At 38.8% G+C, this 14734-nt stretch overlaps 1 protein-coding gene across 1 annotated transcript; it reads right to left on the reverse strand.

Annotated features, from left to right (window-relative positions):
- Positions 1–471: 471 nt before the first annotated feature.
- Positions 472–6396, reverse strand: LOC141271669 (uncharacterized). Its single transcript, XM_073681708.1, has 6 exons — positions 6390–6396; positions 5998–6201; positions 5061–5123; positions 2412–2777; positions 1860–1994; positions 472–569 (listed from the first exon to the last, which is right to left on the reverse strand). The coding sequence occupies exons 1-6, from the start codon at positions 6394–6396 to the stop codon at positions 472–474; spliced, it is 873 nt and encodes a 290-aa protein (XP_073537809.1).
- Between the last annotated feature and the right edge of the window lie 8338 nt (positions 6397–14734).

Consider the following 14734-nt stretch of genomic DNA (forward strand, 5'->3'; position numbering starts at 1 on the left):
CCCGGGTCCGGAAAGAAATCCCCGCCTCCTGTCTTCATTATAATAGTTCCCTCCTCCCCTACACATCACAGTTTCCTGTGACGTGCAGTTGCGGCGCTGTAGTCCTGCACCTGTGCTTTGACCTCCCTCCACGGTTCTTCCTTCTGAGGGAGAAAGTGTCCGTGACTCAACATCACCTGCGCAGAAGATCACGGAATACACTATTGTAGTCAGTGATCTTCTGCGCAGGCGCCATTGAGTCACAAAGACTATTTATCAGAATAGGTCTAACTTGTGGGCTTCCATTATTGTATGTTGCTATCAATCTGATGGGCTCATTTTCCTGTTTTATTGTTCTTAGTGGCAGGGGATAGCAAGGTTCCCCTGTTTTGTTCCAGGGCAAATTGATATGCTCTTCTTAGAACCCAGTCAGTGTACCCTCTATTGTGGAATCTTTCCCTCAGCTTTCCTGCTTGTTGTGTGAAATCCTTATCAGTTATTTCTCCTCAGTCTGATGTACTGGCTTTTTGGGATTTCCATCTTCAGATTGAGAGGGTGATGTCGCTCCCACCAAAGAAGGGAATTAGTTGCTGTGGGTTTTCGGAATATCATGGTATTAATAACACCATCATTATGCTTAGTGATCAGGAGATTCAAAAAGGGTATATGTGTCTGATTCATTTCCCATGTGAACTTTAGACCCAATGGATTGACATTGAGAACCTCAACAAATTCCACAAGCTTTTCTTTAGGCCCCTACAATACTACCAGTATATGATTGATATATATCATCCATAGTTCCATGTGTGTAGTGTAGTAATTTATCCTATCAAGAAAGACCTCCATTTCCTCCCACCAGCCCAGGAACAGTTGGCATATGTTGGTGCACATGAGTTGCCCATAGCTGTGCCCCTGAGCTAGTGGAAGATTTTGTTGTCAGCACATATTCCCGAAGGGTAAGAATCAAATCATTGTGTGCTTGAATTTGAATAAATAAAAAAACAAATTTGGTTAATGTATGGTCTGATAAAGGCTGTTAACTACAACTCACAGTATCCTAAGGTTATGTCCTGAGGAATAAGTTTTGCTAACTTCAAAATGCGCTGACTTTGTAACCCACTAATAAACAATCCTTTTATGAACTCATCACCTACAAGATTTTCCTTATAAGCATAGCAGCAGCGCAGGAGAACCACAATTTATCTGGACAGCATTTCCTTGGGTCTGATGACCTGTGTCCTGCAGCAACTGATTTTATGCCATTTAATTGGTGCAATGTGCAACAGCACCAGGTGAGCGTGCATTCATTTCTTTTATCTTATTTTTAATCGGTTAAAAATCCTATTTGCACTCTCTTTGCTCCCTAGCATTTTACTCCAATTCAAGTACTGATGGAGTTTTTATTAATATATTCATGTACTGATGGTGCTTTTGGTGATGTTTTCATTTACTGATAGTGCTTTTGTTGATGAATACCTGTAATGATGATGCTTCTGGTGACATATTCCTCTACAGATGGTGTTTTTATTGATGTATTCATGTTCTGATGATGATTTCCTTCTGTATTCATGTGCTTATTGTGCGGTATTCAGGTATTGATGGTGGCATAGGTGATATTTTCATGTACTGATGATGGTTTTGATGCTGTATTTCTGTGCTGACAATAGTTGTAATGTTGTATCCTATATTGTTATTGGTTCTGATCCTGTATACTTGTAGCAATCTATATCATGTCAGATAACATGATATATGGCTATGTTAATAACGTATTGTCCTATGTAAAAAGTTAAGGGTTATTACATTTGTATTTATGTTAGAAGCATTAGTTATAAATTTAAACATTGTAGTATGCAAATCCCAACAGTATGTAATATACTCACTTTCAGAATTTGGCTCTGCTTGCTGATTCCAGCTGTAATCACATGACAACTCATATGCGATTTTCATACTTGCTGTTATGTGCCAACTAACTTCTTTTTCTGATTTTCTGAAGGAAAAAGGGGCTGTAGTTTTCACTGAACATTGAGAGAATCAGGAAAAGAAACTCGTTGCAATGTGAATGGAAATTGAATATGAGCGTCACATGATGACTACCCACACCGCTTAAGGTATGTATAGGGGAAGCGCCAAACTGAATTTTTGACCTGGTTGCAGAAAACCTAGATCCACCTCTGATTAAGGTGTAGTTTGTAGTGTTGAAGTTGAATACAAATTCAGTAACAAAATGATAACAATAAAATTGATGATAAACACAGGTAATAGGACATAGAAAATTAAAATGCCTGAACTTTTATTTTGAAAAATGTATGTGAAATATCAGCAGAGTAGAAGTAAGCTACATATGAAACAATATTTTTAATTAACAAAGTAAAAGTTTAAGCAACATTGAATCAGAGACCCAGATGAGTAGACATTTTCAATTTATAACTCACAGACAGTAAGACGTTTGTGGTTACAAGCTTTATCATTCCACTGGCCATCCGTATACATTTCAGTGCAGCCTTCAGTTCCTTTTCCACTGGGTTCACCTTTTCTCCAGCGAGAGAAAACTATAGGGGCTCCATTCAAGTAGTTGAAGGCGCCAGGTACTGGTCCCTCTTTCATTCCCAGGTATGCATATCTGTTATATTTCTTCACAAATTCCAATGCAGCATTGTTCTCTGCTTCATTCATGGGAGAAACAATGCGTCCACCAATCCCATTACATGTAAGATTTGATGTTGCAAAATCAACTTCTTTTCCGCTGGTGGCAATCATTTTGTCACCTACTACTTGGATTCTTCCTTCCAGTTTCAGAACTAGATAATATACAAAAATATGAATCATATTTAAGATGGAAAAAGTTCCATAGGCCTAAATGATCATTAAATTATTGGACCACTTCTGCATTTTTTTATTGTCCCTTCCATTAGCCATTACTGTAATATGATTACGGAGTGTGCTTTATAATAGTAACCCATCAGTGTCTTTTGCCATGTCCAGTCCTGCTCCTTTTGTACCCTGCATTGTGTGACCACAGCTTTGACTTACCAGCTCACACAGTAGACCGCTATTTCCTTTTTTAATGTAAACTAATGAGAGCCTTGCTCTGTTTCTCATAGACTTACATTGAGAAAGTGACTCCTTATCCACACAATAGATGCTGCGCGAGGTGGCTGGTCACATTTGCGGTCACATGAATCAGAAGAGGGCCAAAACAGCCCTGGAAATGGCAGAAGACAGCAATAGGTAATTATTTTGATGTACACACTGTACACATATTACTGACTGCTAACAGAGGGGGGAGGGGGAATTAAAAAACAAACACTGGAGTAGTCCTTTAATTTTGCAGCTCAATAAGCTTTGAAAATATTTAGTAATTAAATATTATTTTTTAATTTTGAGATTTATAACTGTTGATAACCTGTTTGTTAAAGGAGTAGTCTCAGCTCATATATACATGTATGATAGATGCGAATCTCACCACTTAGACCTGCATCTAACAAAAGAGCCTGGCTTCATACAAACAACCATTCATAAATGCATAAAATGGTATTACCCCAGTATCTTTCTGGTTAAAACAAGTCTACAAGAATTGCGTACACCGTACTCACTTTTTCTATTACTGTCATACTTGACCATAGTGGCAAAAATGTAGAATACAAATATATTCAATGAACAGTATTCAATTCCCAGCCATTATCTGGCACTACATTTTAAAAAAAATCTATTTACTCAATTGACTCAACTTTACTCATGGCATTTATGACCAATTTTTAACTGCATCTAGCAGTGAATGAGTGGAAATCTACTGTATACATTAAAGGCTATATGCACCTTTGCACAAATATTTATTATGTTATTCCTAAATGCAATGTTTAGCAACTTTTTAAGTAATCTTTATTAAAATTTTTCTACCATTTTGCTTTAAAGTTACAGTAGTGCAGTTAAATCCCAGTTAAAAAGGGCGGTGTGCAGGAGTGAGCCTCCCACCAACTTATATGAGCAGTAGTTACACAATACACTTGATTCGCTATGTACAGACAAAGGCAACATCTGATCATTTATTTAACGAAGTACCCAGGTTATTATTATATAGAAGCTGAGGTAAATTAAATTTAGTGTAATATCTGCATATAGTAGAACAGTTGGCCATTTACGGTCTGCAATGACCTTTTGTTCGGCCCCCAGGCAGATTCCTGGGAACCAAAGTGCTTGGGCCATCAGCTGTGTTTTGCCGTCTGCCAGCCCTTTAGTTTCTTCTTTCTCTGTGAGCATGTGCACGTTGCGTTCACTACTGAATGATGAGGCGCATGCAGTGAAAGATTACATCCTGACACCAGTGCCAGGGTCAGGACATTTTTTGTGGGCGGAGTTAGCTAGCAATTTGTACGGCCCCCGAAGGATGGTAGAAATATTTTCCATTGGCCATGGGCAGACAAAAGATTCCCCACCCCTGATCTAGAGGAAAGAATGTTTAAACAAAATCACAGAAAGTGAATATTTAATGTAAGAGCAGTGAGATTATGGAACTCTCCGCCATATGATGTTGTAATGGTTGATTCTTTACAAAAGTACATGGAGTCCTGGGTGCCTTTCTTAATAAATTTTAATATTACAGGGTATGGGCATTAGATTCTGTGATGGGACATTGATCCAGGGATCCAGTCTGATTTCCGAATGTGGGGTCAGGAAGGAATTTTTCTGCCTTCACCCTTAAAACTATAAAACTATGATCAATCTTTATTCCCTCAATCCTGAAAACTGAAGGGAAAAGATGCATGTCGAACATTTTTTGTTAAGTCATGGTTTGCCGTAGCAATGTCTGGGACTGGCAAACTGAGAATAGGAAAATGTCAGAATTATGGAAAATGGAGCAGCATATATGGATTTTTGTGAAGGTTGGATGACTCAAAACTATTGCTTAATAATAGCTGAACTCTTACACTACTTAGTTCCTGTAACCAGTGACAAAAGGAAAAACGTCAAGAACATTACTGACTGCTATTAGAGATAAATGAAACAGCATAGCGAAAGAACAAAAAGTTCTCAGCACAGGGAACTTATTATTTTTTTACAAGAAATGTTCTTCAGTCACTTACCTGCTTCAAGCCTGCTGACACGACGTTGGAGGTCTTGCCACTGGACAGGTTTGTTGCCTATAACTGGAAATCCGGGAAGTGAAATAGAAATATCATATGTATAAACAAATGCATTCTAAAGCTTTCAAAACTTAATTCATAAATCTCATTATTGTTGTCAGTTGACAAGCTTTTTATCGACATATACCTAAGGGCTAAGCTGAGCATACTATAATGTTCTTGGACAGTTAGTATTTTCCTGTATAGCACCAGTATAATCCCTACACTTCTCGGAAAGCAAATCAGTGTACCACACTCTAAAAGCAATGGCTGAGATTTATGAAGACTGCATTTATCAATTATGAACAGTATTGATATATCTCTCCCATTCTAAACAGTCTTGCATAAAATCTGATTTTCTAACAAAGATGCAAAAGATTAGCAAGATATATTAAACAGGAGATGGAAGTAAAAACGCAGAATTGGACTACACAGGATTTATTAGTAGTGTTTAACTATGATGAGTTGACAACAGGGTGAATATAGGAACTGTAGACACAAAATAGTATGATATTTTTGGATTGTCTACAAGGCTGGTTATTGCTAAATAGTTTATTATAACACTTATGAGGCCCCATACACATTAGATGGCTATTGGCTGAACAATGCTTTGACCAATCGTTCGGCCAACAGCCATCTCAGCCGACTCTCCCATGCCCAGGAGCACTCATTCAGACAAGGGCTTCTATGTTCTCTATGAGAAAGCTGCCAGCAGAAGCGTCGGGCATGACCAATCGATACCTTGCCGGACCATCAGTTGCCCAGTGCCTTGATATTAGATTCTCGGCTGAACCAGCCAATATCAGCTAGCTCTGCCTACATTAGTCTAATGCGTATGGGTGCCTTTAGTTTAATTTATATCTATATATCAATTATTGACATTAACAGAGTCACAAACCTTTCAGTCCAATTTTCTTCAGAATACCTCCTGTTGCCTTTGGAATGTTTGCAGCTATTTTAGGAGGTGAAATAGGTTTTGTAATGCTGGGAATTTCTGGAACCTTTGCCTGATTTAGTGGATCGGGGAGACAGGCCACCATACTGACCACTACTGTGAGCAGAAGAGATCCGTGATAGAACATTTTTGGCAGTTGAAGAAAGCCTGTGTATCAAAAAAACATTAATTATCTGTTAGAATACACAGTATATTAATCTCAACCACCACAATTTATCCATTTTCCACATATTGTCTTCTTTATTGAGATAATTAGACCCCAATTTAAGAAATAAATACTCAATGTCATACTTGTCTCTTTGAGCCCACCAAAAGAAACAATTTTGTGGTCCTACTCTCCATTTCTAAAGCATTTGTGCTCACTCTTAAAGTTAGTTGAGCTTATTTGTGAAACAGAAAATAACAAATAGCCCCTAGTGGGTAATGATCACCTCTGAAGTCAACTCTAAAGGGACTGTCTACTAAACTTGTGGGACCAATCATTGTGCTAGAGTCCGAAGGATCATTAAATGATCCCAATAAATCAGCAGCATATGAGGAAGAATGCTATTTAGCATGCACATCTAAATGAGCCAAAATTATTTTGATAAACAGGTGGTTTCCTGTATTATGCAAAATGAAAGTATAGATAAACATACCAATCATCTAAAGCAATAATCATAAAGAATCATAAAGAATGTAAATAATTAAAGAGTAAGTAAATCTTTATATTTTTTTATATTTTACTGTCCTTTTATTTGAAAGAAAACTAATGGTGTCTGTCCTGAGACTCCCACGATCATCAAAACTCCCCCCTAAGAGGTGTGCAACTCAGGCGAAAGCAGTGCACAGCTCCTGGCTGAGTGCACACACAGAGGGAGGTATGGATTCAATAGAATGCACAGGCTTCATTGCCAATCTGCTCGCAATTTAAAGGGCCATAAAATGTAAAAAACATTATAAAGGTTTACTTACTATTTAAATGGAAATGTAAGGTACATTTCCTTCTGACACGTACCTGTAGAAGACAGCAGAATAATTTACTCTAGTCATGTCGAGTCATTTTATATAGTTCTAGAACACTGAACTATGTGGTAATAAAAAAAAACTTAATTTATTACAAATACCACCTTTGTTATACCCCTAATGGAGATTGTAATTATCTAATGGATTTACACAATTCAGTAAATGGTGTCTTAAGAGGTCCCAAATTGATTTTCAAGCATCTACAATAATTGAGTATGAGTCTTAGTGGGCTTTCCATGACGGATGGGACCTCCACTTAATGTAAGGATTACCTCAATGTACTTTAGACAAGAACTTGACAATGTTTGTTCATACACTAATATATGATGAAAAGTCAAATGACTCTTTTGAGGGGCTACCTAATATAGAAATACAATTAACACAGTATTAGTCATCCTTCAATGGAATAAAGATGACTAGTGCAGCACTTCTTCATTAGTATGTAAATACTCCTTTACTAGTATATAAATCTTCACATTAGTCTTCAGAGGGAAACATCTCAATTTTACCAAAACCCAATACCTAACATTATGTCTCAATTTTAGGCCTGCCTTTTTGATTAGTATGAATCTTAAAATCTAAGAATGCTAAGATTCTTGCAGAAAGTCTGCCACTGATAGTTCAGCCATGATAACTGATAATCAGATGAGCCTGGTTCATGGAAGTGAGGCAAAGAAAAAGGCTACATATTAATGTGGATGTCTTACTCTCAGGAATAAGACACCCTTGCTTCACTTGTGAACAAATTGTTGTTGGCTTTTGCCTCCATGACAGAATTATAGCCTAAAAAAAATTTCTATAGCATGGGTATTGGTAAATGGGATGTTATCAAACACAGAGGCGGACCCTAACCGTTTGGTCCCACCTCCTCTTTCAGCAACAAAGCTACAGATTTATATATATATATATATATATATATATATATATACATACATACATATATATAATTGGTGGCTATATGGCTATATATACAGATACATTCATCACCGTTCAAAAGTTTGGGGTCAATTCATACTTTTATTTATCAAATGAGTTGCAAAATGAATAGAAAATATAGTCCAGACATTGATAAGGTTAGAAATAATGATTTTTATTTGAAAGATTAATTTTCTCCTTCAAACTTTGCTTTCGTCAAAGAATGCTCCCTTTGCAGCAATCACAGCATTGCAGACCTTTGGCATTCTAGCTGTTAATTTGCTGAAGTACTGTAATCTTGAGAAATTTCACCCCATGCTTCCTGAAGCCCCTCCCACAAGTTGGTTTGGCTTGATGGGCACTTTTTGCGTACCATATGGTCAAGCTGCTCCCACAACAGCTCAGATAGAATACCAGCTGCCTGCTTCTTCCGTAAATAGTTCATGCATAATTTGGAGGTGTGCTTTTGGTCATTGTCCTGTTGTAGGATGAAATTGGCTCCAATCAAGCGCTGTCCACAGGGTATGGCATGGCGTTGCAAAATGGAGTGAAAGCCTTCCTTATTTAAAATCCCATTTACCTTGTAAAAATCTCCCACTTTACCAGCACCAAAGCAACCCCAGACCATCACATTACCTCCACCATGCTTGACAGATGGCATCAGGCACACTTCCAGCATCTTTTCAGTTGTTCTGCATCTCACAAATGTTCTTCTGTGTGATCCAAACACCTCAAACTTTGATTTGTCTGTCCATAAAACTTTTTTCCAATCTTCCTCTGTCCAATGTCTGTTCTTTTGCCCATATTAATATTTTCCTTTTATTAGCCAGTCTCAGATATGGCTTTTTCTTTGCTATTTTGCCCTGAAGGTCAGCATCCCGGAGTTGCCTCTTCACTGTAGACGTTGACACTGGCGTTTTGCGTGTACTATTTAATGAAGCTGCCAGTTGAGAACCTGTGAGGCATTGATTTCTCAAACTAGAGATTCTAATGTACTTGTCTTGTTGTTCAGTTGTGCAGCGGGGCCTCCCACTTCTCTTTCTACTCTGGTTAGAGCCTGTTTGTGCTCTCCTCTGAAGGGAGTAGTACAACACCGTTGTAGGAAATCTTCAGTTTCTTGGCAATTTCTCACATGAAATAGCCTTCATTTCTAAGAATAAGAATAGGCTGTCGAGTTTCACATGAAAGTCCTCTTTTTCTGACCATTTTGAACGTTTCATAGAACCAACAAATGTAATGCTCCAGATTCTCAACTAGCTGAAAGGAAGGTCAATTTTATAGCCTCTCAAATCAGCCAAACCGTTTTCAGCTGGGCTAACATACTTGTGCAAGGGTTTTCTAAATATCCATTAGCCTTCTTACACAGTAAGCAAATACATTGTACCATTAAAACACTAGAGTGGTGGTTGTTGGAAATGGGCCTCTATACACCTATGTAGATATTGCAATAAAAATAAGACGTTTGCAGCTAGAATAGTCATTTACCACATTAACAATGTATAGAGTATATTTCTGATTCATTTAATGTTAGCTTCATTGAAAAAAAAAGTGCTTTTCTTTAAAAAATAATGACATTTCTAAATGACCCCCAAAAAATAATGACATTTCTAAATGACCCCAAACTTTTGAACGGTAGTGTATATATAAATATATCTCACAAAATTTGAATATCATCAAAAAGTTAATTTATTTCAGTTCTTCAATTCAAAAAGTGACACTCATATATTATATAGAGTCATTACAAACAGAGTGATCTAGTTCAAGTGTTTATTTCTGTTAATGTTGATGATTATGGCTTACAGCCAATGAAAACACAAAGTTATTATCTCAGTAAATTAGAATACTTTATAACACCAGCTTGAAAAATCTTTTTAAAATCCAAAATGTTGGCCTACTGAAATGTATGTTCAGTAAATGCACTCAATACTTGGTCGGGGCTCCTTTTGTATAATTTAATGCATCAATGTGGCATGGCATGGAGGCAATCAGCCTGTGGCACTGCAGAGGTGTTATGGAAGCCCAGGTTGCTTTGATAGCAGCCTTCAGCTCGTCTGCATTGTTGGGTCTGGTGTCTCTCATCTTCCTCTTGACAATACCTTATAGATTCTCTATGGGGTTAAGGTCAGCTGAGTTTGCTGGCCAATCAAGCACAGTGATACTGTTGTTTTTAAACCAGGTATTGGTACTTTTGGCACTGTGGACAGGGGCCAAGACAGCAGGAGAATGAAATTTTCATCTCCAAAAAGCTTGTCGGCAGAGGGACGCATGAAGTGCTCTAAAATTTCCTGGTAGATGGCTGCGCTGACTTTAGTCTTGATTAAACACAGTGGACCTACACCAGCAGATGACATGGCTCTCCAAACCATCACTGAGCGTGGAAACTTCACACTAGACCTCAAGCAGCTTGGATTGTGTGCCTCTCCACTCTTCCTCCAGACTCTGGGACCTTGATTTTCAAATGCAAATTGAAACTCTGGGACCTTGTGGAGTGTGTCAATGACTGCCTTCTGGACATCTGTCAAGTCTGCAGTCTTCCCCATGATTGTAGAGCCTACTGAAACAGACTAAGGGACCTTTTTAAACTCTTAGGAAGCCTTTGCACGTGTTTTTTGTAATTATTGTAACTTACTGAGATAATGACTTTTGTGTTTTCATTTGCTGTAAGCCATAATCATCAACATTAACCGAAATAAACACTTGAAATAGATCACTCTATTTGTAATGACTCTATATAATATATGAGTTTCACTTTTTGTAATGAAGAACTGAAATAAATTAACTTTTTGAGGATATTCTAATTTTGTGAAATGCACCTGTATATGCAGAATATCACAAAATTGAGTACACCCCTCGCATTTTTGTTAATATTTTATTATATCTACTCATGGGACAACACTGAAGATATGACACGTTTGATACTACTTTAAATTGTATCAAAGTGTCATATCTTCACTATTGTCCCATGAAAAGATATAATAAAATATTTAGAAAAATGTGAGGGGTGTACTCACTTTTGTGATATACTGAGTATATATACTGTATATATACTGTATATCTACCTTACATAGTCTCCTTTATTATGTATATTGCCGTCCCTTATTACACAGTGCCCTCTCTTGTTATATACAGCTCCATCCCTTACATATCGGAATATTTATAGCCCCCTGTATTATTACATACCTTCCTCTCTTGTTAGATATAAAATGAAATGACTGATGATGGAGCATAGGAAAGGTTTTCTAATAGAGGCGGCTGATGGACTGGTCTTCTGGTCAGATGCCGCCCCATCGGCAGTAATTTTATATCTAACAAGACATGACTATGTAATAAAGGGAGGTTGCTGTGATTAACAATAACGAGAATATGCTATGTAAGGGACACCCCTATGCATACAGTAGCAGCAGAAAAAGCTATATAATAAGGGACGGCACTATATCTAACGAGAAAGGATGGTATGTAATAAGGGATGGTGTTATACATAATAAAAGAGGAAATTATGTAAGTAAGGATGTATTATGTAACTAATAATGGCGCTATACATAATAAGTGAGTACACTATACATTAAGGGATTGTGCTATACATAATAAGTGAGCACATTATATACTAATAAACTGTGCTATATATAATAAGTCAGTACACTAAATCCTAAGAGATTGTGCTGTACATAATAAGTGACTGCACTATACAGTATACTAAGGGACTGTGCTATACATAAGGCTATATTCCTGTATCCGTGTGCATTGTCGGTGTGCTGTTCGCTTTTACACATGCATTGAGCATGTACTTTTTTGAAATCGGCTTCTTTCTCCACTTCTGACACACTTCTCCCCCCTGTCTTATTCTTTCTGAAAATCTGAAAAAAAAAATCTCAAGATAAGAGGCACTGCTAACAAAGTAAGGTGTCAGCTAATACGAGTACCTCACCTCCTATTATACTATACAGTGAGGAGCAGAGTGAGAAAACTAGCAATGTAGGGCACCGAAAGATCAGGCTGTACTCTCTTACAAGTTATTTTTTATTTTTTTGTAATTCTTTATGTAAAGGGCAGTAAAACAAGATACAGAAAACAATGACAAAATACATAGGATAACATTGCACATACAACAAACTAGAAGTACACTATAGGATACTTTCTAACTCAATACTATATGCAATGTTTCTCATAAAGTGCCCAATGAGACTTATTGATGAGAGATGTTATTAAAGACAGACCCCAAGGTGTGCAGAGCAGAGTGAAGATGGTATAGTAGAAGCTGATGTTTGGACCTATCTGTGGCATCTGGTTGTTAATTATGAAATACATGTTATATAATAGGTAAATATTTATATGCTATTACTTGAAACATATTACATAGATTCCTGAATGTTTTTTGTATTGAAATAATGTAATAGTGTACAAAAGGCTAACAGGTGATGCTCTGCAGGGCACTTGCAGCCACCAGGCAGATGGGGAAGCTAAATAAGGACCAGTTTGCTCTCACAATGTACCTCATTCATCAGAAAGTCAGCAAAGGAATTGATCCACCACAAATTTTGACTCCTGATATGATCCCACCAGCAGAAAAGAACACGGCAATGCAGGTAAGCATACTTTGCCGACCATATAGCTTGATTGATACCTGTTTTTGTATTCTACTTATTGGGCTCAAATTATTAATTCTACACAGTTTTATTTGTCCAGTGGCAACAGTTTTTGCCACAAGTGTATATGTTTTAATATGCCCTGATAAAAGAGATGCATGAATTACTTCCTTTCAGTGGGAAACAAGCAGTCCTTTATTATCAGTGATAAATAACATACTCTTTCACGTTACATAAGGTTGCTTTTGGCTTTTAGTAAATTTGGCTACAGTTTAATTAAGTAAGGGAGAATGAGGACACAGATATGATGTTGGTACTGGGTAAGTTTCAAGTCCCTAAGCCCAAAAAGTTCACCCCCATGAATCTGTTCCCTAACATCAAACTTTTTGTCAAGTTAGTGACTGAAGAGTTCAAGAGGATATCTTTGGGGATAGATAAATATAACTTGACGAAACAACAAAGGGGTGCTTTTAACGAACTGAAACAGTTAAAAGGGGTGGTGATCAAGCTGGCTGATAAAGGCAGGGTGAAGAAACGGCAGCTGGGAAACCCCACAGAATCTCACTGTTGCCGCCTTTTGTGATGGATCCACACCACGCCACACGTCTGACATCACAATTACGTCAGATGGAGCACGTGGTACGGACCTGCCCTCTGCACCTATGTGACGTTCCGCACCCCCTCAAGGACGCGTAAGTTGAGATTGGTACAGTTCTGCACAGACACCCCCTGTCCGCACGGGTACAGGGAAGCATCAGGGTATGAGAAGAGGAGGCCCACTCAGTCATTGACATGGCACCACACTCGCCCACAACCCTGACAGGCTGAGAGGCTCTGTTCGCTAGCTCCAGTGAATCAGAGCCTGGATGGCCTCGCGACTACGCACAAATATCCTCCCCTGGTCTCTCTTATTTAAGAGACTGCCAAAACTAAAATGGGCTATACCTCCTTACTGGATGGTCTTAGGGAACCAGTTCTGGTGTCAACGGACCCAGTGTCCCATGGTTATGACTCACAAGTGTGAGGACCCTGACGCGGATTGCGAGCTTCCGTATTTTGGCCAAAATATTGTCTAATGCCTCATATGTTATATATATATATATTTTTGCACTTTTTTATTCAAGGGTGCAGCCAGGCCCATCAGTGTTGGCATTGCAATCTGGGGTGTCTGTCCTCACGAGGTGCACGAGGTGTCGATTGGAAGAAAAAATTGGCACAATTTGAATCCCAATGGATCATGAGGATTGATTGTGTGCGCCCTAAGGGTCTCAATGAGATCTAGAGTTTTGCCCCTTTCCTCTGAAATAGCTTTGTAGGGTTTTATATTCTGTTTTTATGGTTACTGTTATTTTAACCTCACTTTCTTTTCTTTTCTAATTCTCAGCAGGTTCGATGTGGCTTCAAATCCAGTATCCCATGTGTCTTCAGCTGGCAACTACTACCATTCGCAAAACCCCTTCACATATTGGACTTTTACTGTGTACTTGTGTGGCGCCCAGCTGCGCTTGGTACCACAGATCCTAGAAGGATGCATTAATGGAATCCTCCACAAGAGGCCCCCATAAACATTCACACATCTCCACCTCCCACCTCAGACCAGCAAAGGGAGCCCGTTAGGGATATAAATAGGGAAGGTGGAGCTAGGCAGTTTAGTTTAGTCTGGAGTGCACAGAGAGTGAAAAACTGTGTGTACAGAGAAGCACGTGGGTTGCTGTGTGGGCAAGTTAGGCCCCCGCGGTCCTGAAGCCCAGTCTAGACTCAGGAGCTCAAGTAAGTGAGCCCAAGGTGTGCCGACGCCTGTAAGAGCGGTGAAGAGCGGCAAGCTGCCGTTAGTGTGAGTAGCCTAGTGAGGGCCCGAGCGTGGCCGAAGTTGAGTGGAAAGTGAGTAGCAGTGGGGGCAGAGGAGCTTACTCAGCTCACCCCGAAACATATACCGGACACCGGGTCCGAGCTTACCGGGATCTCTACGACCCAGTAAGGCATAACCGAAATCCCTGGAGAACTACAGGTCCCAGGTTCACCAGAGAGCTGATATGTAACAGAGCCAGGAGACACATAGGCCCAGTAAACTGGGAGCATGCACTCCAAGAGAAGGCCCTACCACAACGTCAGCCGGTGCAGGACAGAGATAAAGTTAGGCCTAGCTTCAGGCAGGTCAAAAACTTACTACGCAGAGG

This window comes from Phyllobates terribilis, unplaced genomic scaffold (genome assembly GCF_046119375.1).
Source record: "Phyllobates terribilis strain yellow unplaced genomic scaffold, ASM4611937v1 Scaffold_5__5_contigs__length_657084704, whole genome shotgun sequence".
NCBI classification, from domain to species: Eukaryota; Metazoa; Chordata; class Amphibia; order Anura; family Dendrobatidae; genus Phyllobates; species Phyllobates terribilis.